At 36.5% G+C, this 26,817-nt stretch overlaps 1 protein-coding gene across 6 annotated transcripts; it reads right to left on the reverse strand.

The window, feature by feature from the left end:
* Positions 1 to 85: 85 nt before the first annotated feature.
* On the reverse strand, positions 86 to 26,743 carry Slu7 (spliceosome associated SLU7). 6 transcript variants are annotated; one of them, XM_078051936.1, is made up of 20 exons: positions 26,615 to 26,743; positions 23,938 to 24,113; positions 23,338 to 23,491; positions 22,449 to 22,529; positions 22,024 to 22,188; positions 20,996 to 21,064; positions 18,257 to 18,304; positions 17,717 to 17,848; positions 17,338 to 17,435; positions 17,114 to 17,181; positions 16,740 to 16,879; positions 15,963 to 16,124; positions 14,118 to 14,222; positions 13,780 to 13,851; positions 13,551 to 13,667; positions 10,180 to 12,903; positions 9,580 to 9,645; positions 9,286 to 9,363; positions 5,752 to 7,207; positions 86 to 3,061 (listed from the first exon to the last, which is right to left on the reverse strand). In XM_078051936.1, the coding sequence occupies exons 2-16, from the start codon at positions 24,105 to 24,107 to the stop codon at positions 12,724 to 12,726; spliced, it is 1,761 nt and encodes a 586-aa protein (XP_077908062.1). In that variant the 5' UTR covers positions 24,108 to 24,113; positions 26,615 to 26,743; the 3' UTR covers positions 86 to 3,061; positions 5,752 to 7,207; positions 9,286 to 9,363; positions 9,580 to 9,645; positions 10,180 to 12,723. The 6 variants fall into 6 exon arrangements, with proteins under 6 accessions (XP_077908062.1, XP_077908068.1, XP_077908060.1 ...); XM_078051942.1 differs by lacking the exon at positions 5,752 to 7,207; XM_078051934.1 differs by having other exon boundaries at positions 86 to 7,207.
* Positions 26,744 to 26,817: the final 74 nt, after the last annotated feature.

Here is a 26,817-nt window from a genome sequence, read left to right on the forward strand (position 1 = left end):
ATTTGCTGACTGGGCTCTATTTGATACATAGTTCCTGTAAGGGTCCGGCGAAAAGTCAGGAAGAGACCACCAAGAGACTGACTCATGCAATTGCAGAAGGGGATTTATTGAGGATCCAATTCAACGCACTGAGGCTCCAGGCTCACTCAAGAAGGGAGAGCAGCCCAGAGCCCAGAGCAGAGGTTAAACAGTGCTTAAGTACACTTTTTGGGGAGGGTGAAGGCTTTGCATACATCAGGACAAATCATCTTGAGGCACGGGGAAAATCAAACAACAATTCTTAAACTTGATTAGTACATTCATTGGCAGGAACAGGTCAGGCGGGGGTAATCGGTCACTCTTAAGCGGGGTACCCATTCAAACTGATTGGTTCGGGCCCTGTATGCCTAGGTGACAAGCTGCACAGGGCCCTAGGCTAAATGGCCAGTAGGGCATTGTCTTAACTGCCTCAGGAATTTCAGGTTCTGGGTGTGGCAGAGGAACTTAACAATACCTGGTCCTTCACTTTTTAACTCAGGCCTTGCAGCTTAGAAACTTTACCCTTTCAGTTCCTATAGTAGACAGTGGTGGTATATGTTAACAATTTTTTTTTCCCCAGTACTGGGGATTGAAGCCAGGGGTACTTTACTACTGAGTTACTACCCCAGCCCTTTCATTTTTCCTTTTGAGACAGGGTCTTACTAAGTTGTCCAAGCTGGACTTGAATTTGCATTATTCCTGCTTTGGTTTCCCAAGTAGCAGTGAAGCCAGATTTAAAATTAGGTAGTCAGTGTAGTTAGGTAAATTGGGTCTAATACTGAGTGAAATCTAAAATGGAGGCCATGCTGATAATGATTCTGGACAACTCATGGAATGTTAATGAAGTCCCAGAAAGGCCCTAGGCCAAAGTCCACCCCCCAAAAATGTTAATGGAACCCAGGAAACAGCCACCAATAGATTTGGAGATAGCCCATCCCAAAGAAGTGATAATGAAGTCCTTCCTGCCCAGATTACTTGTTTGGCCCACCTGTGTCCCAACCCTTCCCCCTTACATTCCATCACCAAAACTATAAAAAGAGGAACACATTTGCCCTTCAACGGATTCCACCTCTTGGGTCCCCTTCTTCCTCTGGGAGAAGTCTTTTCTGCTGTCCTTTAATAAACTTCTAATTTCTACTCTGACCTTGCCTCAGTGTGCTTTTCTGGTGTTATTCTTCAACATTTGGGGAAGCAAGGACCAACAGCGCTAACAGCGGGTACAAGTATGTACCACTGTGCCCAGCAAAATATTGACAATTTTTGAATCTAGAAAATAGGCATGAATGTTCATTGTATTACTTTCCCAACTTTTTGGTATATTTAAATCGTTAATAATAAAACCCTGGAGGTAAAGTTTTGAAAATATACATAGGGCTTTTGTTAGGAGGAAATGATAAATGAAAATGTGATTGCTTCATAAGTCAACTTTATGCCACTTCTAAAAACCTTTCAATATCCCAAACTACTCACCCCAACCTGCAAAAACATGCCTAGTTTTCTGTTTGAATACAGGAAAAGTTATTTGGGCTGATGTCAGTGCCACAAAAATTCCAAAATATGACCTTTGTGGAAAAAAAAAAAAAAGAAAGATACTATAGGGAAAAACCTATGTAACTATTCATCTTATAGAGAAGAACATGGAGGCCCAGAACTGGCAAGTATTGTCCAAAATCATGTAATAAAATTAATTGAGTCTAAACTTTCCCATTACTCATTCATAAAAACATTGGAAACCAAGTACATGAGGCAGATCTCCTGCTGTATATAATAGGAAGCAAACAGGCTCAAGTAAAAAATGGAATTTGTTACCTCTTTTAACGGAAAAATGGGAAAAAAATATGTCTGTATTTAGTACTTGGAGCAATGGCACGAAGAATCTTTTTCCTCTTTTCTGTTGGCTCCACTTGGTAGCCTCTCTGTATGCTGTAGCAAAATTGACCACTGGAAGATCCAGGTACCTCCTGGTAAGTTAGCATATGTAGCATCTTCCCCATTAACTCCAACAAAAGTATTAGAGCTGACTCGAGTCAAGATGGTGCCATATGGATTGACAATGGGGGAAGCTAGTTCTTTAGAAAAAGTAAGGTGCTATTACTAAAAGAAGCCAGTGAAAGAATAAACAAACGTTGAATAGGTCAAAATGAGATGATCAGCAGCTAGATTTCTCAATTCCTACAGGCTGAGACGTAGGGTTTTTTTAGATGCCAAGTGAGCAAGCCAGGACTTAAATTCATTTCTGAATTAAGAAAGATTTGTGGCAAATTTGTAAAACAGAAAGAAAATAACCTTAGGTCTCTCTTTATTTTCAGAAGATGAAGTACAATGTATTAAATAGTAGTTTTATACTGCCCTTAAAACTGGACTTTGAAAACCTAAAATTGGACTTTTAGGTTTTCCAACAGAAAAACTAGGCATATTTTTGCAAGTGGGGGTAGGTGGTATTAAGGTTTGGAATATTGGAAGGTTTTTGGAATTGGCGTCAAGTTGACTTATGGAGCAATCACAATTTCGTTTATCATTTCCTTCTAACAAAAGCCCTCTCTAGATTTCCAAATCCTGCAGATATTAAAGCCAAGTTTACAATATTTAATATAACTCAGTGCTAAAAAGACTCTATACTATAAACAGAGCCTACATTTAAAATGAAATATAATTCAAGTACTATAAAGTTTATGCTTTAAAAGCGTATGTCTATTTGGTTTTGATTCCCAATGGGTTATGTCTGAAATGCTGACCCACTCACCCACATAAAGCAGATTTTAGTGGCTTAAAAAAGCAGCCAAAATGTCGAAAATCCACATTCACACCAGTTTTAGGAGAAAAGCCATTTATATCTCCTTTTTTTTTTTTTCACTGCATTTCCCAGTGATTTCTTACAGTCTGGAGCTTCCTGGTTCCACCAGAGTTCTGTCTTCTAATTTCAAGCCAGCGGAGGCTCAGGTTGGGCACTTTTAATTTGAGTCACTAATATCTCCTCTAGAGATGTTTAAAATCAGAATTTTGGCAAAATCTGTTATGAAGGTAAGTCGGCTTTCAACCAAACCTGCAGAGAGAGTGACATCTGCTGGTCATATAGATTTCATCTCTATTCTATCAAAATCCCCTTTTGAAAATTATCCATAACAGTAAAAACAAGTAAACCCAGGCCTCTTCCTTGGAAACAAATGATCACATATGACTTATATGTGCCAATATATGCTTTAATCTAAGTTTCTTCTTCATTTTAGCCAACATCGTCTCTTTCATTTGGTCAGGGGAAAATAAACTGTTAAAATAATTTGAAAATGCCCTAAAAGCCCCCTTAAAACTGCCCTTTGGGTTTTTGTTTTGGAGCAACAATAACTTAATTAATCTGAGAGAGTCTAGTAGACTTGATGGAAGATGGCTGCCAAAGGCCATGTTACCCGGATCCCGATATTGAACTATGAAATTGCAGGCTTTGCACAGTTTTTTTTCCACACCCCCCACCTGTTTTCAGAACCACATACAAATTCAACTCTATATATTTATTTGCATCTAGATTATTCCTATATTAGCTCTGAAAATTTTTCCCACTGCTTTTGATGTTAGACTATAATAGGAAAAAGACTTATATTTTATATTTATGTTTTTAAATGAAGGCCTGCTAATTAATATATTGATAAAAGAATTTTTGTACATGATGATAACACTGAGTTTTATGTAGAAAATATAAACTTTTTAATTTGCAGTATTCAAGTGGCATCTAAATTTGGTTGTCAAGTCCACTCCCCTTTAGCGTTCCTTTTTTTTTTCCCCTTCAATTACAAAAAAGTTGAGACTAGCTCTGATTGGGACATCTCTGATTCTTTCCATGCAATAAAATTGTAGAGAGAAAAATTTGTTATCAAATTGCCATACACAACTATTAAAGGAACTAAAAGTAGTACAATAATAAAAAAATTGGGATTAATAGTCAGAGGGAGATGGATGTTTTACAAATTCAATCCTTACCTGTTATCTCGAGTCAATATATAACTTCTAAAGCTGATAAATAAAAACTGCCATATGTGCTTAGTATAAACATATTAGAGATAGGTGGAACAAAAGAAGTTAAAGCAGAAAAAAATAAGGTAATTGGCAGGAAGGGATTGTGGCTTTTCATAGAGTGCTCTCTACTATTAGTTTTCCCCTGGTCTTTGATATTTAGTGCTTTTATAGTTTTAGAATGAAAATGTAAATGTTTAAATTTAAAATTATATATTTTGCCAAACTGTCGTTCAGAAAAATTATACTAACTTAGATTCTCATGGGGGAATTTTTTGATGTGACCCTGAATTATGTTAGTGATTTTATGTCAATTTATTTATAATCCATACTCTGGCCTACTCAAAAATTTTAAGCAATCTTAGAAAAAAATATATAGGTTTAAGATGTAATGTAACTGAGGAATTAGGGGAAAGGAAAAATAGATCTAGGGAAAATAAGCTGCAGTCAGATGACCAAATAATCCATGGGAACCATCTGGAGAACCAGTGAAGAATGAGGATCCTCAGCTGGGTGTGGTGGTGCACGCCTGTGACCCCGGGTATTCTGGAAACTGAGGCAGGAGTATCACAAGTTCAAGGCCAGCCTGTGTAACTCAATGAGATCCTGTCTCAGAAATAATAAGGATGATGTAGGGCTGAGAGTATAGCTCCACAGTAGAGCACTGGCCCTGATCTTCAATACTGCAAAAAACAAAACAAACAAACAAACAAAAGAGGAATGTGGCTCCTTGATCTTATGCAGGACTAATAAAAGATAATCTTTAGGGTAAGGCTCAGGAATTTCCTTTTCAGCAGTTTTGATGACCTGGAATGCTGAAGTAATTTAAAAGATGAAGTGAGTAATACATTATGGTATTTATTAATATCCTGGTATTGAGAACATTGGAGCTGAGGGAATGGGCTTGAGACTAGCTCCAAAGAGTACATTTAAAAGGGCAGGAGTTAACTGTCACTCTGTTGTCAATTTCTAGGAGATCTTCTCTTTACTCAAGGCTCAATTCCTAGCCCATTAGTTAGCTGGATTTTCTAGAGCTTGGGTCCTTTTTATGTATTGTGTCAACAGGTTACATAGATACTCAGTATTGGAAAAATCCTTACGTATCAACCAGGTACAGGTAATCTTTTCTGCTGTTTGTGTTCCTCTCAAAACACACTTATATACACACAGAAACAAAAAACAAAAATCACAACACATTTTCACATGCCTTATTGAAAGCTGAAGTAGCTAATTTTTAAAGCACAGAATTCAGTGTACCATAAATATAAAAGGAAGGAAAACAATTACAGCTTAATTTTACAATAGTTATTAAGAATATATTAAAAATTACACATTAAAAAAGTATTAAGCTTACAGTGCCTTTTGCTGCAACTGCAGCTTTTGTTCGATGATGTCTGAGAAACGAGGAACTTTTTTTGAAATAGCCACACGGATGTCATCACTCACACTAAAGCCACTTCTAGATTTTGTTTTGAAATGTAAAAGTGATGAAAAGCCCATCTCACAAAGGTATGTAGTTGCAAATGGCATGAGGATTTCTAGAGCTGCCTTTGCCAGGTTTGGAAACATCGTGAATTGAGCACACCAGAAATCCTCAAGCTTCATCGTTTCAAATTCCATGAGGATTTGGCCACTAGCTCGTAGTTCGGCAAGATCATTTTTCATTAAATAACCATCATCTATAAAATCGAGATTAAAAAGAAATGGATCTAGTATCCATTTACTTGCCTCATCAAGAGCTCCAACCGAAAAATAACCATGGAAGAAGCTGCTCAACTCCTGGAGATGCCACGAGACGTCGGGGGAAATGCATACTCCTTCATTATCTGAAACAGTGATTTCTTCAAGGAAAGGAAAGTTTGTAAAGTTTCTTTTCTCAATTCTTTTTTGCCAAAATGGAAACTTTCTAACCAAAGCAGATAACTTTTCTCTAGCTGATACTGTGTTCATCCCAGTCCTTTGCAGAGAGGCACTAAGTTCATTTAGGTGTTTGAATAAGTCTGCAAGGTATGCCAAGTGAACTTTAAACTCTTTATCTTCAAACCCATCAATTAAATTACTGCTTTGGTGGTGAAGAAACTGATTTATTTCTTCATACATTTCAAAGATATGAGTAAGCATTTGACCTCGGGAAAGCCACCTCATTTCAGTATGGAAAAGGAGGACGCTATATTCTATGCCAATTTCTTCGAAGAAGGCTTGAAACAGGCGATGGTTTGGAGCTCGACTTTTGATGAAATTTACTACCCTCACCACAATAAACAGGGCATTCCTCAGTTTTGTAGGCAACGTCTTTGTGACAAGTGCATGAGGGTTTAACAGACAGTGTGTGACCACAATATGAGGTACCTCTTTTTTCACACAGGCAACAAATTCTGAACCTTCTCCTAGCACAGAGGAGGCACCATCAGTACAAACAGAGCCACATACATCAAGTGCTATTTTGTGCTTCAGAAAGAAGCCCCTGAAGAGGCTGAACACATCTTTTCCTTTCATGGTTAACTGCAGTGGTTCACAGAACAGGAATTCTTCTATGATCTCTTTTTCTTTTATATATCGTACAAATGCCATTAGCTGACTGCAGTCACCCATGTCAGTTGTCTCAGCAAGCTGAATACCCACCTTAAGAGGACTGGTTTTGATATCTTCTAGAACTTGCTGTAAGATATCCTGGCTCATTTCATCAATTCTAGAATGGATCACATCATCTGATAAAGGTACTTGCTGAAGCTTCTTTTGTGCATCTGGTCCCAAAACTATTTGGGCTATTTCCAGTGCACAAGGTTTGACCAATTTTTCAGCTATTGTATGAGGATTCTTCTCTTTGGCACATAAATATGCAAACTGATACGATGCTTGTAATAAGGCATCCTCATGAGACGCAACTCCGAGTGCCTTCAAGGTTTCTCTCTTATCAGATGGTGTTGGCACAGGCTTCAGGCCACTGAGATCATGTCCAGCTATACCACCATGCTGTCTGTTAAAATGGTCTGACAGTTTTGATGGCCTAAGGTCAGTATTTGAAAATACTGAGTTACACAACACACACTGTGGGCGTTGAGTTCCATCAGCCTCTGTTGCACAGGTGAACCAGTAACGGACATAGTCATCATCCCACTTGCGTTTCTTTGACATGGTACACAAGAATTCTCAGGTAGTATTCCAGAGATGCCACAGAAAATTGCTTTAGGAGTAAAATATAACCCATACATTAAAAAACATCAGTGGGTAACTGAAAACAAAGCTGCATCACATGCTATCCTGTACGTGTCAAGAAATATCCTATAATGTGTCAGCTGAAGGAAAGCCCTGAAAACAGGACAATCCACTTAAGGCAGCAACTCAGAGTTAACTGCCCTGGAATAAATGACCTGACAGCAAGTCATGCAGGGAAATATGGGCTTAGGCAAGTTATGAGGAATCCTTTATTGACAAATTGTGGTTATGGCTTAATTTGTTTTCAGTAAGGTTTATGACAAAAAGGTGGGGTTAATTTTTTATCACCTAGAAAAGGCACCTCATGAGGATACTTGCTCCTTCTATCCTGACCCAAAGATGTTTGCACACCTTCAGTTAATAACAGAGAAAAGGAGTAATTCACCAAGTGTTCAAAGCAAGGGCAGATTTTGACATGGTGGCTAATGTTTCTTAATAATTACAGATTAAACAAGTTTGTAAAACTATTTGATCCTTGGGCAGCTTTGACATCAACTTAAGCAGGAATTTCAAATAGGTTTTTAAGCCTGATGAAGTCTACCTTGACAGAAAGGTGGGCTACGAAGATAGGCTTCCCTGATGTTAAGTGAAGTGTAACAAAATATTCATCGTTGATTCATATTATTCATATATAAAAGCAAAGCAACATGCTCAGGAGAAAAACAACTATTCTAGTTAATGAGAGTTTAGGAAAATCCCTCTCATGTGAGGACACTTTTAACTGCAAGGAATTTCATGGTGCTTTTCCATATAGCTACCCCTTCAGTAGAAGCAGTCAAAATAACAGGGTGTAAATAAGCAGCATTCTGAAGATTTGTCTTAAACCAAAGACAGGGTGTAGAAGGCCAGTGGTTCTCTATTGTGGTAAATGGAAATCATCTGGTTCATGGCTAAAATGAATATTCCTAGACCCTAACCCTAGAGATACTGATTCTCTAGCTCTATAGTAGGGGTCTAGAATTTATATTCTAAATAAGCACTGCAGATAACAAAGAACAGTGATCGTAATGAGAGCTGCCCATCAATCACAGGGAATCCTTCTGAAAGTATACATGTCCCTAATTATTATTAGAATAATAACTGATTCCCTGCATAAAGAGAACAAAAGAAAATTAAATAAAGTTGTCTGGGTGATCCTGATGCACACTGGAGCAAGTACGCAGGTTTAGAAGAAAGAAAACATTTCCTTCAAGACAATCCCTGGCTCACATATATTCTAGGTTGCCAAGTGAATAGTCTAACTGCTTTAATAGGCATTTAAGTTGTCTGAGTTGAGAACAATCACCTATGAAAGTGGAGAAACCTAAAAAAGGAAGTCATGCCTTTTTACATTTCCTACTCTTTAGCAAATGAACAAAGGTCTCTGTAGATACGCTCAAAAAGACCTTGGAAAACAATTCTATCTCCACAATAAATAAATGATCCCTAAAGTTTTCAAAGTTCTAGGTCCCAGAATGTGGCTGAAATAACTTAATGGGGACACATTTAAACAGAAATGATCACTGTGGCCACAGAAAACATCACAATAAAAACAACTACTTAAAATAGTAGCTGTCTAGTGGATTGGCTGTAAAATGTACTTCTGTTACTAATAGGTTGACCTGTTATATGGTTGTTATGAATTGTTATGAATTGGGGGAAATCTACTGACCCTGAATTTCAAAAAACTTTTGAAGTTCATAAGGCCTTATTTTATCAAGTAATGATATATATGACCACTTGTGTTTAGAAATACTTGCAAGTAATGATGATATCAGCATGAAAATGCCCAAGTTCCTGTATATCTGTAATATATATTTACTATATATATTTGGAGAGGTGGAAGGAATAAGGAAAAAGCTTTGTTTCAGTCTTAGAAATCATTACTGAACCTGTTAAGAGTCCATCTTATCTACCCTGACCATGCTACTCAAGCACTTTTTAATTTAAGATATACCTGTTTTGAACAAAAGAGTTTTTAGAAAAATTCACTTATAGTCTTTTCTGTTCTCCTCAAATGGGAAAATAGGTAGCAAGAATTTTTAAGATCCTCAAAGATGAACTTACCGCCCAAGTGGCTTTCTTGCCTTTTAGAACCTCCCAATTTTCACTTGCTCCTTTGTGGTATTTAGGAATAACAATACCCTAAAAAATGTAAACATTAAGAAAACCATCATCATGAGGAATTATTAATTTAAACAGATGTGATGTTACTGTGGTTGTGTTAAAAATTTTTTCATTTGTTAGAGATACAGAATTATTAACAAGTGAAATGATATGTGGGATTGCCTCTGAAGTACTGTGCTTGAGCACATAAATATAGACATAAAGGGGGTAGAGATAAAAAGAAGTAAGACTGGCCTGGAGCAGATGATGTGTACACATCCTACCACTTCCACTCCCACTTTTATGTACGTTGGAAGTTTTCTGTAATAAAAAGTAACAAAAAAATTTAAAGAAAGTAAAATAGACAAAAAAAAACCCCACATTATTTTAAGGAAGATATCATTTTCAAAATAGGTCTGAAAATCTTTTGGGCGCTATCTTAAGATGCTGAATGAATCTGATATAACAAAGTAAAATTTTTTTTTGCAAATTTGGGCACCATAAAAGTACCATAGTTAACACAAAAAATAATCTGCTAAAAGGGAACGTCCATGTAACAGAACTATTTAGGAAATGCTAAGATATTATAGGCGTGAAAACCTTGAAGTAGAGTTGTAAGCCTGAACCACACACAATTCAGCTGCTATCCAGCCACTGCCTGTGCAAGTCAAGTCCATGGTAGAGCAGCGTTGGGGAGGCAGAGGGAGTAACCATAATTTACAGTTAAAAGCAACAGCCACAGCAGGGGCGGGATGTGGTGATTGCGCAGTTCCAGAGGCAGACGCCTGGGATCTTGGCTTTGTCACTTACAGGTTGGGAACTTTCCACTCCTCAAGTGGGTTGAACAGTACCTACCTTATAGGGCTGTTGGGAGGTTTAATTATGAGAATGCATGCAAAGAACACGCTGCTCCTAACAGACAGGGCCTGATGGTGTTATTAGGAGCGGAGTTTGGCGCAGGCCGAGGGCTACGGTCGCCAGCGAGGAAGGCGGGCTCGGCTCGGTCTCCGCCCGCCGGGTCTCCGAGCCCGAGGCGCAGGCCCGGGAGGACGTTCGGGCTTCGTTTTGGCGCCGTTTTAGGCTCCAGAGCCGCTCACTGTTCAGCCTGGGACCAGGACGTCAGAGCCCGTCCAGGCGGCGGCTCCAAAGGTCAGACCCTAGAACGGGAACTTGAGGAGCGCCGCAGCCGGACGCTGCCGCAGAGATGCAGTTTCTGCCCGGCCGGGCTCGGTTCCATCCGGGTCCCGCGCCCTTCCCGCCCGCAGACTGGGCGCGGCGCCTCCCGCACGCAGGCGCAGTAGCGAGGACCGGAGTCTCTGCGGAGGGTGCATGCGCACTGGCCCGCCGCAATTTTGTTACTGTGAGTGGAGCTGGAGAATTTTAATTGTGGTGTTCTGGGGATGAATTGTAGAATCTTAGGAATGGACGGCACTTGGCTTTATCCACATAGTTCCTCATTTTTACATTCAGAGAGCTGCAATGTTTTGAATTTGAAGTGATAATGCTCCAATATTTATCACTTTTTGGTGTCAGTGAGGAAAAAGAACAGTTCCTTGCATTTCTGCATCACGCAAACTGGGCAGACCTGAAGTTCCATCAAGAGGCAGTGGAGGAGCTTCCACAAGTGGTGCTTGCTGCCCATGTTGGTCACCTTTCCATCAGTGAATGTGGATGAATGTCTCATAAGTCCTCAATCCATTTTACAGATAAAAGGAATTTAACAACATGATTTAAAAGTAATAAACCCATATTAAAATGATTTTAAAGAAAACCCCGGTGTACAAACGAGAAAACATTATTGAAAAAGGTAAACCCAAATATAGCCCTCTTTCTTATTTTTAGGCAATTTGCTTCCAAAATTCTTTTAAACTTAGTGAAATGTTTATTTTTGTTTAGTCAGTCTTTGAAACATTCCACATGGCTGGTTCATTTGAGGGGAAGAGTTAGGGGAGGCCGTTAAAGACTGTGGGATGTTAGAATGCTGGAATTTCTTAATATGAACTCATAAAACTAGCTCAGACTCCCTGCCAATAGTACAACCCATTTCTCGACCAAGTATTTGAGATAACACTACAAACCACTCAGTTTAGTGTTCTTAATTACATACCTTTATTAACAAAAAATACAAGACAGACACCAGTGTCAGACTTGATGTTGAACCACCCTAATAACGTAAGAGTAGCAAAACAAAATTTTGAGATCTGCCTTGCTATTTTAATTTCAATTAGTTGGAATCTAGACACCATGTATATTCCTAGTATTTGCTAATTTGACTCAGCTGTTCTTCTAGAACTAAGAAGAGATTTCAACTTAACACAGTATACTACACACTTTTTTGGTAGTTTAGAAAGGTGTTAAGTAGATGCATTTATGTCAGGGATTTTAGTCTGTTTTCACTGATTCTGCTCTATCAGCATTATTTTTATAAAGTGTCCTGGGGATCATAGTGATCTCAGTTACTAAGATCCATACAAGCTATCATTACAATTCTCTGAAGAAACCTCCAACTTCAGATTTTGATCCCTGTAAATTTTACAAAGTGACACCTGCTAGCTATGAACATTAGGTATCTCTCAGATATTCTGCACTCTCTTACAATCTAACTTAATATCATGATCATTACATAAAGGCATAATAAATAACAAAATATTACAAACCATATCTACTATGATAAATGAAAGAATTTCTATGTTTTTCTAGTATTTTTCCAATAGTAGTAAAAGTACTATTATATTGATTCAAGAATGAGAAAATAGTGACCCAAAGACCAAGGTAAAAATAACTTTTTTCATTTCAGACCAGGAAAACCTGATAAGGTAAAAACAAGTGATTACAAAATAACTAATAACAGAGTTAAATTACAACTGTAATTGCTAGTCATTAAAAAAAAAATGAAGCCCTAGTTTTGAGAAAGAGTAACTAATCTACTTTCAATGTGTGTGCTAATACTAGACAGAAGGCCAAAAAAAATGTACCAAATATTCCAAGAAGGTAGCAATACCTAGAGCCACAGAATCGCCATTAATATGACCTGGGCATGTAACTCAGACTTTGGCTCATTTCCTCATTTTTAAAATGAACTTGCAAACAGGAAATAGTTTGAGACTTAACTGTTAAGTACAAAACATTCTTGGTAAGTAGAGAGTGAAGGTTTTTCCATATCACTAATATAAAAATTAGACTATTTCCAATCTTACTCCACACTTAATGTACTTTCTGTTTGAGTTCTTCACTTCTTCAGTGTGGAAAAGAATGAATTTACTTTGGGACTTCTGAAAGCTTTATTACAGTTAGTCAGCAAAGAAGAGTAGACAAGGATTTTTCCAGTCTACAATCACGAGCAAGAAGTTGAAAAGACCATGTCAGCTGAATCTACCCTGGATGAATTTCTACAACTAGTTACTGTCCAAGAAAAGAGGCCATGGGGTCATCTGGCCTCTGCCGTTTCATTCTGTAGGCCTCCATTTCCTCTTCGGTGGGTTCCCGAGTTTCATATATGCTATTGTAAGGCCGTTTCCTCTCATCAACCTGCATGATCTCCTTAACATGAAGAAGGCGGGCCTCCTCTGCATTCAGTGCCTGAGGTGAGAGGGAAAAAATTACTACCACAGTGCTATGTCAGATCTCTTTTGTTCAAAAGTGGCAAAGTACCCAAGACCCCACTGAATCTGAAGAGCTATATATAAAACATAGATTACCTAAAAAAGGCTTAGGAGTCAACTCTTCCACTGTGAAGCTACAACTAATCAGTATTTGGCTCATATGACATTTTCATAGAGCACAAAACATTCTATGACATTTTAAATCAATGTTGAAGAAATTATATTTATAATAAAAATTGAACAGGGCTCATTTTTCTCAAAAGACCACAGCTGATGCTTCTGGCAGAGAGTGTAAGTCCAATTTTTCTCCAGGACTTGCTGAAACTTACACATGATGGAACCAGAAGGCAATTCATTCTGGGCAATATGCCAATAACTCTAAAATAACAACTTTGCCAAGAACATTTCTTTGGTGAATAAGTAATATTTACCAAATATTCCAAGAAGGTGGCAATACCTAGAGCCACAGAATCGCCATTAATATGACCTGGGCATGTAACTCAGACTTTGGCTCATTTCCTCATTTATTAAAATGAACTTGCAAACAGGACTAGACCATTTCCTAAGTCCCTCAGATAAAGAATACTCTTATTTATCACTTTGTACTTGGACTTAATGGAGTACCTTTTTCAATTTTTCATGTTTCTTTTCTTCATCCTCACTATCTGAGCTGCTCTTTCGGTGCTTCTTCTTTTTCTTTTTCTTCTTCTTTTTCTCTTCTTTTAGTTTTTCCTGATGCATCTGAAAGGGAAGATTAAAATTAGTGCTATTAGGGTGAAAACAAAGCTGTAGTACAAGTTTAAAGTCCTCCTTTCAGGACTTAAAAATTTAGAACAAATGATTACAGACTTACTTCCATGAGGGTTTGAGGTTTTTTCACAGATTCTTCTCCACTTACATCATTTATAATACATTCTTCTGAATTCTGTGGGAAAACAAATGTAATGTGATTGAATGTTATAATTAGCAATCACTTAAGAACAAGTAAAAGGCTGGGGATATAGCTCTGTTGGTAGATAGAGTGCTTGCCTCGTATAAACAAGGCCCTGGGTTCAATCTCCAGCAATACATACACACACACACACACACACGTTAAAAAATCTGAAACATGAGAGGACATGTTTTATGTGGGGTTTGAATTAAGAGCTTTGGCTGTCTTAAATATTTAAAAACAAGAAGAAAATTACTTACAACAATATCCTTTCCAGCTTCTCCAGTACAATAGGAATACTTGAAAAAAGAGTGACAGCATTTGTATCCCCATCGGCCATCCTTCCAGTAAGATCCCCAGATATGCTGTGCAGAGAGAGAGAGAGAGAGAGGGGGAAGGGGGAGGGAGGAGAGAGGGAGATATTACTTTAGGGATTTTCATATACTGTTGATAAGATAAGACAGCCCTTTTAAAGGTAATTTGGGAAAAATTTTGGGGGATTTCTGGCTAACAGAGGGCAGGCCAATCTCAAGTGCTGAGAAGCTAGCATTACAGTTACAATGGTCTTTAATTCAATTTTCAAAAGTCTATGAAAAAATTTAGGATATACAATTTCTGTAAAAATTAAGGCCTGGGAAATTCCGGGCCTATATTCCCACTTGGCAATAAGCTACTATTGCCAACAGTGAATGTGTTGTCCAGTTTGTACAATTTGCCTGGCTCACTTCAGTGGCCTGAGCTGCTACAGGTATTTAGGTTTTTGATCCCTGACTTAGAGACAAAATTATAGTCTGGTTATTTCAAGAGTACAACAAACAGGTCTGAAGGGTGTAGGTTAGTGGTAAAGCATGTGCTTAGCATGCCCTAGGTTCAATCCTCAGTACCAAAAAAAAAAAAAAATATAGCAAATGACAATGTATGTTTTATGCAATGCAGTATGAAATATACTACATAATCTATTACATATTCTTGTCAAAACATTTAACTTATATATAAATCAAGCTTTTGGACCTGAATTCTTATTTACAGGATAGACAGAGAATCGAGGAATGTTATATAATACTACTAACAAACAGTCAAAATATAGAATATGAGTCAGTTTACATGATAATTGGCTAGATCTGGTAAGTTGACTTGATCTGGTCATTGTCAAGAAAACAGAAAGACTCTAGAATAAGACATAACAGTCAAATAATAAAACAAACTTCAACTAGATTCTGACTAAAATAGCTATTAAAAGCACTTCTGTGGGGCAGGGGATGTGGCTCAAGCGATAGCACGCTCGCCTGGCATGCGTGCAGCCTGGGTTCGATCCTCAACACCACATATAAACAAAGATGTTGTGTCTGCCAAAAACTAAAAAATAAATGTAAAAATTCCCTCTCTCTTAAAGAAAAAAAAAAAAGCACTTCTGTGTATATCTTTTAAGAAGTGATTTAAGAACTAAATATGATAAGGGAAATAATCAATAAAATCAATAAACAGGAGAGACTCAAACAAAGTCTACTAATATCTTTAGCATATTGTGAAATGTGTTTTTAAAAAAGAAGATGAGCTTTTGTAGCCTGTAGGAATGCTTATAAGATTCTTTCAGATTTTTTGTATGTCTCAAATTTTTCATAATAAAGGTGGCAAAACAGAATACAACTAATAGCCTTTATTGGATCACTAACCTCCATATGTAGTAAATAAATGTCAATATTATCTTTAGTACTTGTCATTTTCTTTCAACATGCAATATGAAAATAAACTAATAAAATAATGTGTGAAATGTCATAGCTGCAATTTCCAAATGTTTCAAAAATTTACAAATATACAGTGTGTGTGTGTGTGTGTGTGTGTGTGTGTGTGTGTGTGATCAGTATATACACACACCTAGTCAAAAGTATTTGACAACATGTTAAAAAATTTTGAATCTAGATGGGTATATAGGTGAATATTGTAGTATTCTTTCATATTATTCCTATTTTTTGGAAAAACTTCATAAAACTCACTGTAAGTGTTAAAGGACAAAGAGCATTGTGATGGATAGTAAATAAAGTTATAATAGAAAAATGCAATCCATAGCAAAACTACTATGGTAAATGGTTTAGTTTAATACATACTGTATGGTTGTGGATCTTTACATCCTCCTCATATTTGGAGCAGGCAACAGCTCGCTCTTGTCCTTTGATGACTGTACCATGTCTTGAGTATTCTACATAGTCTTCGGTCTGGGCTAAAAGCAATTCAGCTGGAGGAGCATCCAAGTGTTCTTGGCCACCATACTAAAAGAACATTGGACATTATTAAATACATGTACACAAAGTTTGCATACAATACTCTGGAAGAGTTTATTTTTCAACCAGAAAGATTAAATGAGCATCCTTTCCTAGGTTTGTTATAGAGAACAGTGAAAAAAAAAGCCTCCAAGTTTTCACAAGCAAATAAAAGGCATTTTGGTTCTTCTCATCTGTTAACGCTGGTAGATCACAAGATGGCCATAAGTCCCTCTTATCGGTATAGGCATGCTCCTGGCCTCATGACTTTGCTGGTCCTTTCATCAAGAGATGAAATCTGTATCTCTATTCCTTAAATTTGGGCTTGGCCATATTACTCTTGGTGATGGGAAGTTGGCAAATGTGAAGCAAAGGCTCTTGTGCACTGGAGCGAGTTTATTTTAAGCTACTAAGTTTTGGATGGCATGTTTTGCTGCAAAAGTTTACTGAAACAGAAAGTCTGTTCCAAGTGAATGTAAGGAAAGGACTCTATTTTTCATGGATTGAAAGGAACTTCTTGAATGCTCTCTTCGTATCATATTCCAAATATAAAAATGAATACTTATTAATTAGTAACATCTCTTTAAGGATGCTTAAGCTCTTTAGCATTTTGGTCAAAATTACCTTTTCTAGGATGCTTTCTTTTTGCTGTTCTTTGAAGTCTTCCTTTTTGACTTTGAAGGACTTATACAACAGCTCTAGTTTTGTAGGATCTGCCTGTAGATGCACTTCAGATCCTTTGTCATAGGCTTCCCAAGCAAACACTAGAATAATTCAAAGCACCATAAATGAGTTGCCAGCTACATTTATTGCATATTTATTTTCTTTTCTGGTGCTGGGGAATGAACCCAGGGCCTTGCACATACTAGGTAAGCACTTTACCAGTGAGTAATATCCCCAGCCCCTTATTGCATGTTTCTTTAAAGCAAGCTTTAAAACACCACCCTCAATTTCTTAGGAGCTCATATAAAATGCCTTGGCATACAACAAACACTTACACTGTGTCTGAGCCATTGAGATGGTATCTCCTGTGTATCTAACAAAGTTATCTCCTGCATAACTCACTCTGTAAATACAAACAAAAAACCCGTTTCAGGGATTGTTTTAAGGAATGTTAATTCATAAAATTGATTCTAAATTAAAATGAGCACCATCTATAGTTGTGTCAGAAAATAATTAATTTTCCATTATCTTGAAATCTGTAAATTAATTTGATACTTACTCATCTGGATTCTTTCCAGCGTTGGCATAAGGATTCTCTCTCATTGCTCTAGTTTTTGGATCATAGTAGGCAGAATTTGGATCTAAATTTCTCAAGTACTAGGAGAAAAAGTATTTAAATAATGAATTATTTAGAGCAAACAAGATTTCAGCAGGTAGGAAGAGTTGATCAAGATCATTTAAATGTGTGTGTATACTTCCAGGGTATAGGTGAAGAGAAAAAAAAAAAAAACAGACTGATATCCCATCTTGGCAAAATTCTTTGACTACATTACCCAGTTAATACCCAGATATGAACAGTATGAACAATATGAACAGATACAGTTTCGGCTGGGAAAACAGTATTTTTCAAATACGTATATTAGGTTGGCAAGGCTTACTTTTGCAATATCTTCACGAATCCTGAGATTCCGGACAGTAATTCGTCTCTTAGAGTCAAAATTCTGTCCTGGCATGTCAATATCATCTGCATATTTGTCTTCATCCTCATCTTCACTGTTGTGATCTTTTTCCTGAGAGGGAACAAGAAAATTCAGTTAAAAAAGAGTGGCATTTAGTTTCTTACTTTTTTTTTAGTCAAATCTTTATTCTTTTGTTATTTAGAAGCTATTAGTGAGCTGGGTACAGTGGCATAAGCCTGTAATTCCAGGGGCTAGGGAGGCTGAGGAAGGAGGGTCATGAGTTCAAAGCTAGACTTAGCAATTTAGCAAGGCCTTAAGCAACTTGGAGAGACCCTGTCTCTAAATAATATATAAAAAGGGCTTGGAATGTGGCTCAGTGGTTAAATGCCTCTGAGTTCAATCCCTGCTTAAAAAAAAAAAAAAAAAAAGGTAAACTATTAATAGTTATTATGATATTAATACTAGTCATTGAAAACAAAGAAAGTTAATGTATATTTAGAAAGGCCAATAATTTATTACCGTTTGAGAATTTGGTTCCTCTTCTCCCCACTGGTGTTTTGGAGAATTCTGCATTGTGAAAAAAGGAAAAGCATTGTAATTTTACTCCACAATCTGTTGATTATTTAAACCCTCTAAGTAGGTCTTTTTTTTGGTACTGGGGATTGAACCCAGGGCCTCTTGCCTTATTTAACACTTCAAAAACATAATTACAATAGTTTGGAGCTAGGAGTGTCATTCCATGGTACAGTGCTTGTGGAGCATTCACAGGGCCCTGGGTTTAATCCCTAGTACTGCTAAAAAACAAAAATTCGACACAAAACCCCTAACTGAACAGATTTTCACATTTCTTACTTGTAATGAGCTCAGATATCCTGAATACAAGTATGCCATTGTGAATAGTTACTTTTACTAGCTTGTCTACAAAACCAGATTTCTATAGAATTTTTATCTATATAGGATTATAATCACACAAAGGTAGATCAGATTACTAAATTACCCAATAAGTACAATTTCTTTTCTTTTTGTTCTCACATGTATTATTTTTATTAAAAATAAAATGCAAACAAAAGCAACACATATACATAACAGGGAAAAATGACATAGAAATAAACAAAAGCATCCAAGAGATAACTGATATAATATCCTGAAATAGATTCTTCCTGGAAATTTGTAAAACACAGATGAATGTACTTGTAAATGCTCATAAAATCTCACAAAACCAATAAGTATAATTTCAATATGTGTTAGTCTTCAGACATAAAATGTTCATAAACCTCACTTGTTTTCTATCAAGCCCAGAAAGAAAATGTGACCAGACTCTTGTAATAAGAATCCTCAGAGCCAAAACCAACTTTTGTAAAAGTTTGGCAAAGCAATCTACTCAGGTGAAACAATACTGTGATTTAGGGACAGTCCAAAATTCTTGTAAGGAAGGATTAGCAACTGCTCAGTGTCCTAACTCTACAAAATGCCTATAGCATGGTCAGTATATCATCATGTTTCTCTAATGAGGCTTTAAAGATTAAAAAAGAAGATAGCATTAGTGAGGGAATGTGGAAACAGATGTGCACACATGTGCATGAATATGCATGTACACACACATACTGATGGGAGTATAAATCTGCATAGCCTTTCTGAATGGAAGATGAGTCATATGTCATTAAAATTTTAAAATGCAAGCATTCACTGCACTGATAATTACAATTCTAGGAATTTATCCTAAGGAAATGATGTGTTAAATTGTGTAAAGATGTTGTGTATAAGCATGTGATTAAAAAAAAAAAGAATGTGATTTTTGTGTGGAGTATATTTGTTAAGAAATTAGGAAAAAGTAAATTAACAATAGATGATTGGTAATATAAATTTACCGTGCTCAATGGAATTATTGAACAACTACTAAGAGAATCTATGTAAGGTGAAGAAAATCATAAATAATTTACTAGTTTTCTCATGGAAAAAAGAAGGGAAAAAAGAGGAAAATAAATTATATATTTGAAAAAATTATCTATTTATATTTATACAAGAAACTCTGAGAAACCCAAAAAAAAAAAAAAAAGTTCTCGGGGAGGGTTTAGAGATAGGATGGGTGCAGGGTGGCAATTTTTTCACTGCATATCTTTTTAAATTGTTTTTATTTTTGAATCATATGAATTTATGTAAAAATAAATGGTGTCATATGTCTAGATTTAATGACACAGAAAACAAAGCCTTCATTATACTATATACTTTTAATAAAGAAATATGTAAAGGTGAATTCATTAAAAAACATAATTATATACATTACAGAGATATATTTGGGAGGAGAGCAAATATAGCACAGTGGTAGAAGACACAGATGCTTGGCGTGGGCAAAGCTCTGAGTTTGAGCCCCAGCACTGCAAAAACCCAAACCCCAAAAGTTATTAACACAGGGGTTATTTACTTTCTTCTTTATAATCTTCTAATTTTTCTCACTTAATATGTTATATTTTCAAAACCAGATATGTGAATGTTTTTAAAAGATAATTTTTTTGGAGTTCCCACTAGTTATTTAAATAAGACATTTACACTACTATATGCAGTTCATCTTAATATGTAGACACCCAAATGGGGAAAAAAATTATCAGACCCCTTCATACTTTTCAGTACCTTTACTGAATTATATGCTTACAATACAGAGAATATGTTTCCATAACAAGTGAAATAGACCCTTTTCCTTTCCCCAGAGTTGGTAATAATGAACAATAATCAATTATAATACTTCATAATAGTCAACAATTACAAAGGGTTTTTTGTGATATGCAGGTTAAGTATGGGGCAGGCAGGTGGGGTGTATGTGTTATCATTATCTCTATTTTAGTATTCTACTGAGGTTCAGAGAAGCAAATTACTTTTTCTAAGAGCAGGTTGCTAGCCAGGGACAGAGGTAGATTTTAAATGCCTATCTGATAAGTTATTTTGCCTTAATAATTGTCTACCTAGTAATTACTTCCTGAGTTGTGTTTGCTTTGCAACTCATACATGCTAAGAGTCCTTTTAGAAACATAGTCAACAACTCTAAATGTTTATTATTTGTGGCATTTCCCACTTATGGCATGATACTGGAGTTCAAAGTTTTAGATTTTAGATTCTAGATTTTTGGATTAGTGATGCTTAAACTATACTGTATTTCTCTCTCCCAAATGTCTTTTTAAACAAGAGATATATACAATTCTTAAGTCAAATTCCATTTCATTGTTTAAAAGAGTTTGAATATTTTTTTAAAATTTTTTTACTTACAGCTTGTTCTACTAGTTTTCCTGAGGCTAATTCTTCTTGCAGTTTCTGGGCTTTCAAAGTTCGTTTGGCCTTAAAAAAAAGAAAGAAACATTTTAAACTAGGCCTGACTCTCTAAAGGGGACAAATTACAAACTCCTATTTGAACCAGGAGTCAGCTGAGCAGATGGCACTAGTGGTAAACTGAAAGTTCTGACCAAAACAGGCATATTGTAGGCAACTCCAGACAACTGAATGACTCTTGTCAGACAGTTCCTGAATTATCATGTTTCAGGTGTTCACAAAAAGATAAGCTGGTTGTGGTGGAGCACACTAGTAATACCAGAGATTCAGGAGACTGAGGCAGGAGGATCTCAAGATCAAAGGTGGTCTCAGTGATTTAGATCCTGTCTCAACATAAAATATAAAAAGGACTGGGGATGTAGCTCCATGGTAAAGCACATCCAAGTTCAATCTCCAATACAAAAAAAAAAAAAAAAGTCCATATTTTTATGTGAAATCTCATATGATACTTAAATACCTTTAATTAAAAAAATTAATTACCTTTAATTTAAAAAAAAGGCAGTGTTGCCTATTGTTTGAAGGAATGGGGGTAAGTAGGTAAAAAAATCACAATAAAAAACCAAGTTTGAATTAAAAGTTATAAAAGAATAAAATACAATTTGTCTATTCTACAACCATCCCTAAATGTTATGTGATAGAATTATAATATAATAGACGTATGGGCCAACTACAGCCTAGGGGCCCAGAGTTCAGAATGCTTAAACCTGAAAAAACCAAAAACTTTGGATGTCATATTGTTCTCATGTTTCCAGTATCTTTTGCTATATAAGTTGTGAGTGAAGGACAATAAAAGAATCAAATAAGAAGAAACTGCTGCCAAATACAGCTACCATTCATTTATTTTCACTATTCAATAAGGCACCATTTTTTATAGCGCTTTAAGATTTGAAAAATAGAGTTTTTAAGTCAGAGACATGACAAAATGTACATTATTTAAGGACAGTAGACAAGCAGGGAATATTGCTCACCAGATCAACTTTGGCATATTCTTCCACAATTTTCATGTGTTCTTCTGGATTATAGCCATTCCACCGATCTCTTTTTCCATCATAGTCAAACATCAGTTGAGGCTGGACATGTTCATCTGGAGCTATATTAGTACCTGTAAATTTGGCTCCAACTCGCCTAGGTCTCTGGAAAGTAGAAAATTTATTTATTTTTTTGTAAATATTTGTAGCCCAGAGGAAAAGTTCATATAACCTTTACAGAGTAGATATGAATAGTCTATTCTAATTGAATAGTTTTCTAACAGAAAATCTTAATGGTGCTGGACTAATTTTGCTCAAAATAATTTTAACTTGCACCAAAATATAGGAAAACTTAGGATATAAGTTCTAACAAGCTAAAAAAGACTCTGACATCAGTTTTCCAAAATTCTTAAAGATGAACTTACCTCAAAGCAGTCTTTCTTTTTGTGTGTCATGGCCCCACAATTTTCACATGCTCCTTTTCGGTACTTAGTAGTTATGGAATTCTATACAAATGTAAAGAAAACAAAGCATGTGTTTTATTTATATGCATAAGTTTAAAAATAACTTGGTTATCATGACTATCTTGTCAAAAGACATTTCTGAAAAACTTTTTTTGTTGTTGACTGACCTTTATTTTGTTTATTTATATGTGGTGCTAAGAATCAAGCCAGTGCCTCACACATGCTAGGTATGTGCTCCATCACTGAGCTATGACCCCAGCCCGAAATAAAATGTTAAGAAGAAAAATCTGTTAAGTCTTCACACATTTATAAATGAAAAAGTCTAAGGATTTCAGCAATAAGAAAATACAGCAGCTAAAGTAGTACACATTGTTGGGCTGGGGATGTGGCTCAGGCGGTAGCGTGCTCGCCTGGCATGCATGCGGCCCGGGTTCGATCCTCAGCACCACATACCAACAAAGATGTTATGTCCGCCGAGAACTAAAAAATAAATATTTAAAAAAAAAAATAAATAAATAAAGTAGTACACATTGTGAATTTCATACAAGATAAAGAGTTACATAATCTTTCCACTTTATTTAGTATTACATTAAAGGTTCTTATATGAAGTTCCTTTTTTTTTTTTTTTCTTGTATTGGGGATTGAACTCAGGGGTACTTGACCACTGAGCCACATCCCCAGCCTTATTTTGTATTTTATTTAGAGACAGGGTCTCACTGAGTTGCTTAGCGTCCCACTTTTGTAGCTGGCTTTGAACTTGCGATCCTCCTGCCTCAGCCTCCCCGTTTATATTAAGTTCTTAAAATAAAATCTCCATATCCATGAGGACACACACAGGTTGCCTACATACCTCTTTTACTCCCCTCTTGTACCATTCCCCAGATGAGCTGAATTGCTTTTGTTTCTCTGGTTGTGGTCGCTGATGCTTTAAAGTAGGTCTTTTTGATGGATCAATATACCATGGCACTGAAGAAATATACTGAGGAATATGAGGGTTGATGTCTCTGTAATAAAATTTTTTAAAAATTTAAGAATAAAGTTTGAAAATAGTATTATAATTACAAAGGTAACTTACACAGAATCTATGAATAGAAATATTGCAATGGAAGGGGGAAGAGAATATGGTGCTGTCTCTATAGTGAAGCACAGAGAACAAAAAAAAAAAAAGAAGAAAGTAATTTATGTTACATTGAAAAATTTCCAATCAAGATACTAAGGATAGTGATATAGCTGAAGAGGAAGAGAAAGGGAGGAAGGTAGAAATGTGACTTAAATGTTCTATCAGAGAAAGAAGTTAAAAAAAAATGTCTAGTTAACTGATTAAAATAATCATAAGTATTATTTAGAGATGCTTAGCATTTATGTCATAAATGCTATAAATGGTTTCCTGTCAAAAGATTAGATAAAAATTTGAATTTTCAATGAATAGATCATGAAAAAAATTACTCACTTTCCCTCTTCATCAACTTCTGCTGGAGCATTACCCAGTTTTCGCTGTTCTTCTAGCTCCTTCTTCTTTCTCCAGTCCTCTCGAGTCATCTTCTTTGGTTCTTCCAAATTCATTTCTTTGGACCCCGATAGGGGTGCAGCATTAACCGTGTCCACAGCTGCGGCCGACATGATGACCTGGCCTCCCCAAAGGAAGAAAGGAGAGTTCTTTACAGAAGGAAGTAGGTCTTCATAAATTCATCACTGAAACCAGTAAAAACACATCGTAACAACACATACCATTGATTATATATGTTTCATATTCCTATTCTTTCATAGTGTCTGTGAAAGGTCTCTTTCTCTGCCTCAAAAGTCTCTACATACTTTTAGCACTGTTTCTTTCCCAACTCTAATTTACAAATGGAGGGAGACACATATTTAAAATTTCATGAGACTCTTTTCTCTTGTGTACATTCCTGAATTGCCGTTTCCAGCATGTGTCCCAAACTTGGTAACCATAGTAACTCCTAAAGTATACAGGGTTCCATCCCTCTTTCAAGAAAAAAATGCCTCTTCATGTCTCTATTTCCTCACCTTCTGCTTCCCTTCTCACTCTCACTTAGCCTCTGTTCCCAACCACTCCAATGAAAGAGTTAGTTATTGATGTTCAATGTACTAAATTAACTAGACATTTTTCAGTTCTGTTCCTTTCCTTTTTTATATATTCTTATTCCTTGGCTTCTATACTACATTCTATATTTTTTTCCCTGTACTTCTCTCATTGCTTCCTTTGTTCCCTTAAAGGTTCATTCTTTACTGCCCAGTTATTTAATGTTAGTTTCCTCAAGTCTCAGTCACAGCCTCCTTCATTACTCTACACAAAATCAGAGGCACCTAAACTCAATATACCTTTATTCAAACTCCTGATCTTCCCTCTAAAATACAGTCTCCTCTCACTGTGTACTATTCCAGTGAAAGACAATAATATTCATTTCTTTTCTTTCCTTAATTTTAAAGAAAATTTTTATTTGTTCTTTTTAGACATACATGACAATAAAATGTATATTGACATATTATACATCCATGGAGTCTAACTTCCCATTCTTGTGGTTGTACATGATGGCACCAACCATTTCTTTATATAAGTGTTCCAGCTTATCTACATATCTATTTCATTACTAAGATTACTTTCACTTTCTGAATATCACTGAAATGCATCTACTTCTTTCCATTCTCAATACTACCACCTTATTATATATTATTACTTTTTTGACTTGTTGGTCTGCTGATTCCTTCCAATTAATTCCCCATGATGGAGACAGTTTAATTTTTCAGAACAAAAATTTGATAATATCATGTCCTTTTATCCAAATGTAACCCTCCAATGCATCTTTATCCAAAAGAAATTTAATAACAACCTCATACATAATTTTCTTTTCCACTAACTGTATTAAAAATTAGAGAGTAAAATTACTTTTATATGATTTTATTGAACTCAATGTATCCCACCATTATAATTTCATATGCCAATCAACATTAAAAAAATCAACTCAGTTTGCAAAGCTGATATGGACTTTACTTTTATTTGGACTAGTCATATTTCTAGTCTCAATGTCGCACAAGTAGCCAGTAACTGTCATATTGAACAACACAGTTTAAAAGGTTCTTATCATCTATTCTAAAAATCAACATCTTTTTAGCACATGTGGTTCAGTACCTGTCTACCTTCCAGCCTGTATTAGCTTTTCATCTCAGTTACCAAAATACCTGACAAGAACAACTTAAGAGGAGAAAACACTGCACTTTTATACATGCTCTTTCTTAATAAGAAGTGCTCTGTGGCTAGGAGTCTATGATGCTGCTGAAAGGTGTGATCCTCTCCTATATCTAGTCCAAAGAAAACCTCCACAGATGCTTGTGTAATATATAAATGATGACAGTCTAAGTGTACACTGAGAAGAAAAACAGTGGTAGATTTGATTATCTTCACTTTAACAGCTACCATTTCTTGAGCTTACCAGGCATGATCTCAACTAATCTTTTCAAGCCCACTTTATGGTGAAGCAACAAATTCTGAAAGACTAAGACTCTCCACCAAGGACACATGCAAGGAAGAGACAAAGATCTCAAACCCAGGCCTGTCTGATTCCAATGTCAGTTCTAACCTCTCCACAGGGCAGGGGCTTCTGGGCCTGTAATGTTGAAAGCTATAACTGAATGAATAAAGTTGTATTTATCAGATGCCCTCGCTGGGGAGGGGCCCACTTTCTCCAGTTAAAAACAAGAGCTCCGACTGACAGAGTAGTCTTACTCCTACAGTGTAAGAGTGCTTAGAACTTTACATAGACCATCGCATTAAGCCTCATAATAGCACAAGAAAGTAAGATCCTCCCTACCTAATGAGAAAACTGAAGCTCAAAGAAATTCTTCTGGAGTAAACAGTCAACTTGGGGAAGGACCACTCAAGGTACCAGAAACAAAGAGGCACTTGCCGTTACCCCGACTCTCTGCTTGGTGTGGCTGGACACTGATGTCAGGCCTGCGTCCCAGCCTAACAGTGGGTTCCCCGTCCTGGCTCCCCCATGACCCCCGTGAAAATACATCTAATGATCGGAGCCCCGCCCACCCATTTTCTGAGGTTTCCTAGCTCTTTGCCACTCCTACCTCACCTCCCTCAAAGCTTCAGAATATTTCCTTACCCGGTCTGGCCGCAGCCTACCCCACAACCATCCGATAGAAACGAAACTAGTCCGGCAATGTTTACTTCCGGGCTTCCTGCCTCCTCCCGGCAGTCACTGCGGTAATTTCCGGACAACCGACACATGCGCACTGACAAGTACTTGCCACGGGTGTCGCGAGACTTGAGCTGTGCCTTTTTCATCTGGTTATCCTGGGCAGTTTG

This window comes from Ictidomys tridecemlineatus, chromosome 1 (assembly GCF_052094955.1).
Source record: "Ictidomys tridecemlineatus isolate mIctTri1 chromosome 1, mIctTri1.hap1, whole genome shotgun sequence".
NCBI classification, from domain to species: Eukaryota; Metazoa; Chordata; class Mammalia; order Rodentia; family Sciuridae; genus Ictidomys; species Ictidomys tridecemlineatus.

What these genes read in the sequence shown, in the direction of transcription:
- Slu7 (XM_078051948.1), bottom strand. Translation starts at nt 24,107, where the DNA reads ATGTCGGCCGCAGCTGTGGACACGGTTAATGCTGCACCCCTATCGGGG. An exon ending in AATATGCCAAAGTTGATCTG is followed by an intron (nt 21,065 to 22,023) that starts GTGAGCAATATT and finishes CTTTTTTTTAAG; the next exon opens with GCCAAACGAACTTTGAAAGC. An exon ending in TAAAGATCCACAACCATACA is followed by an intron (nt 14,223 to 15,962) that starts GTATGTATTAAA and finishes CTCTCTGCACAG; the next exon opens with CATATCTGGGGATCTTACTG.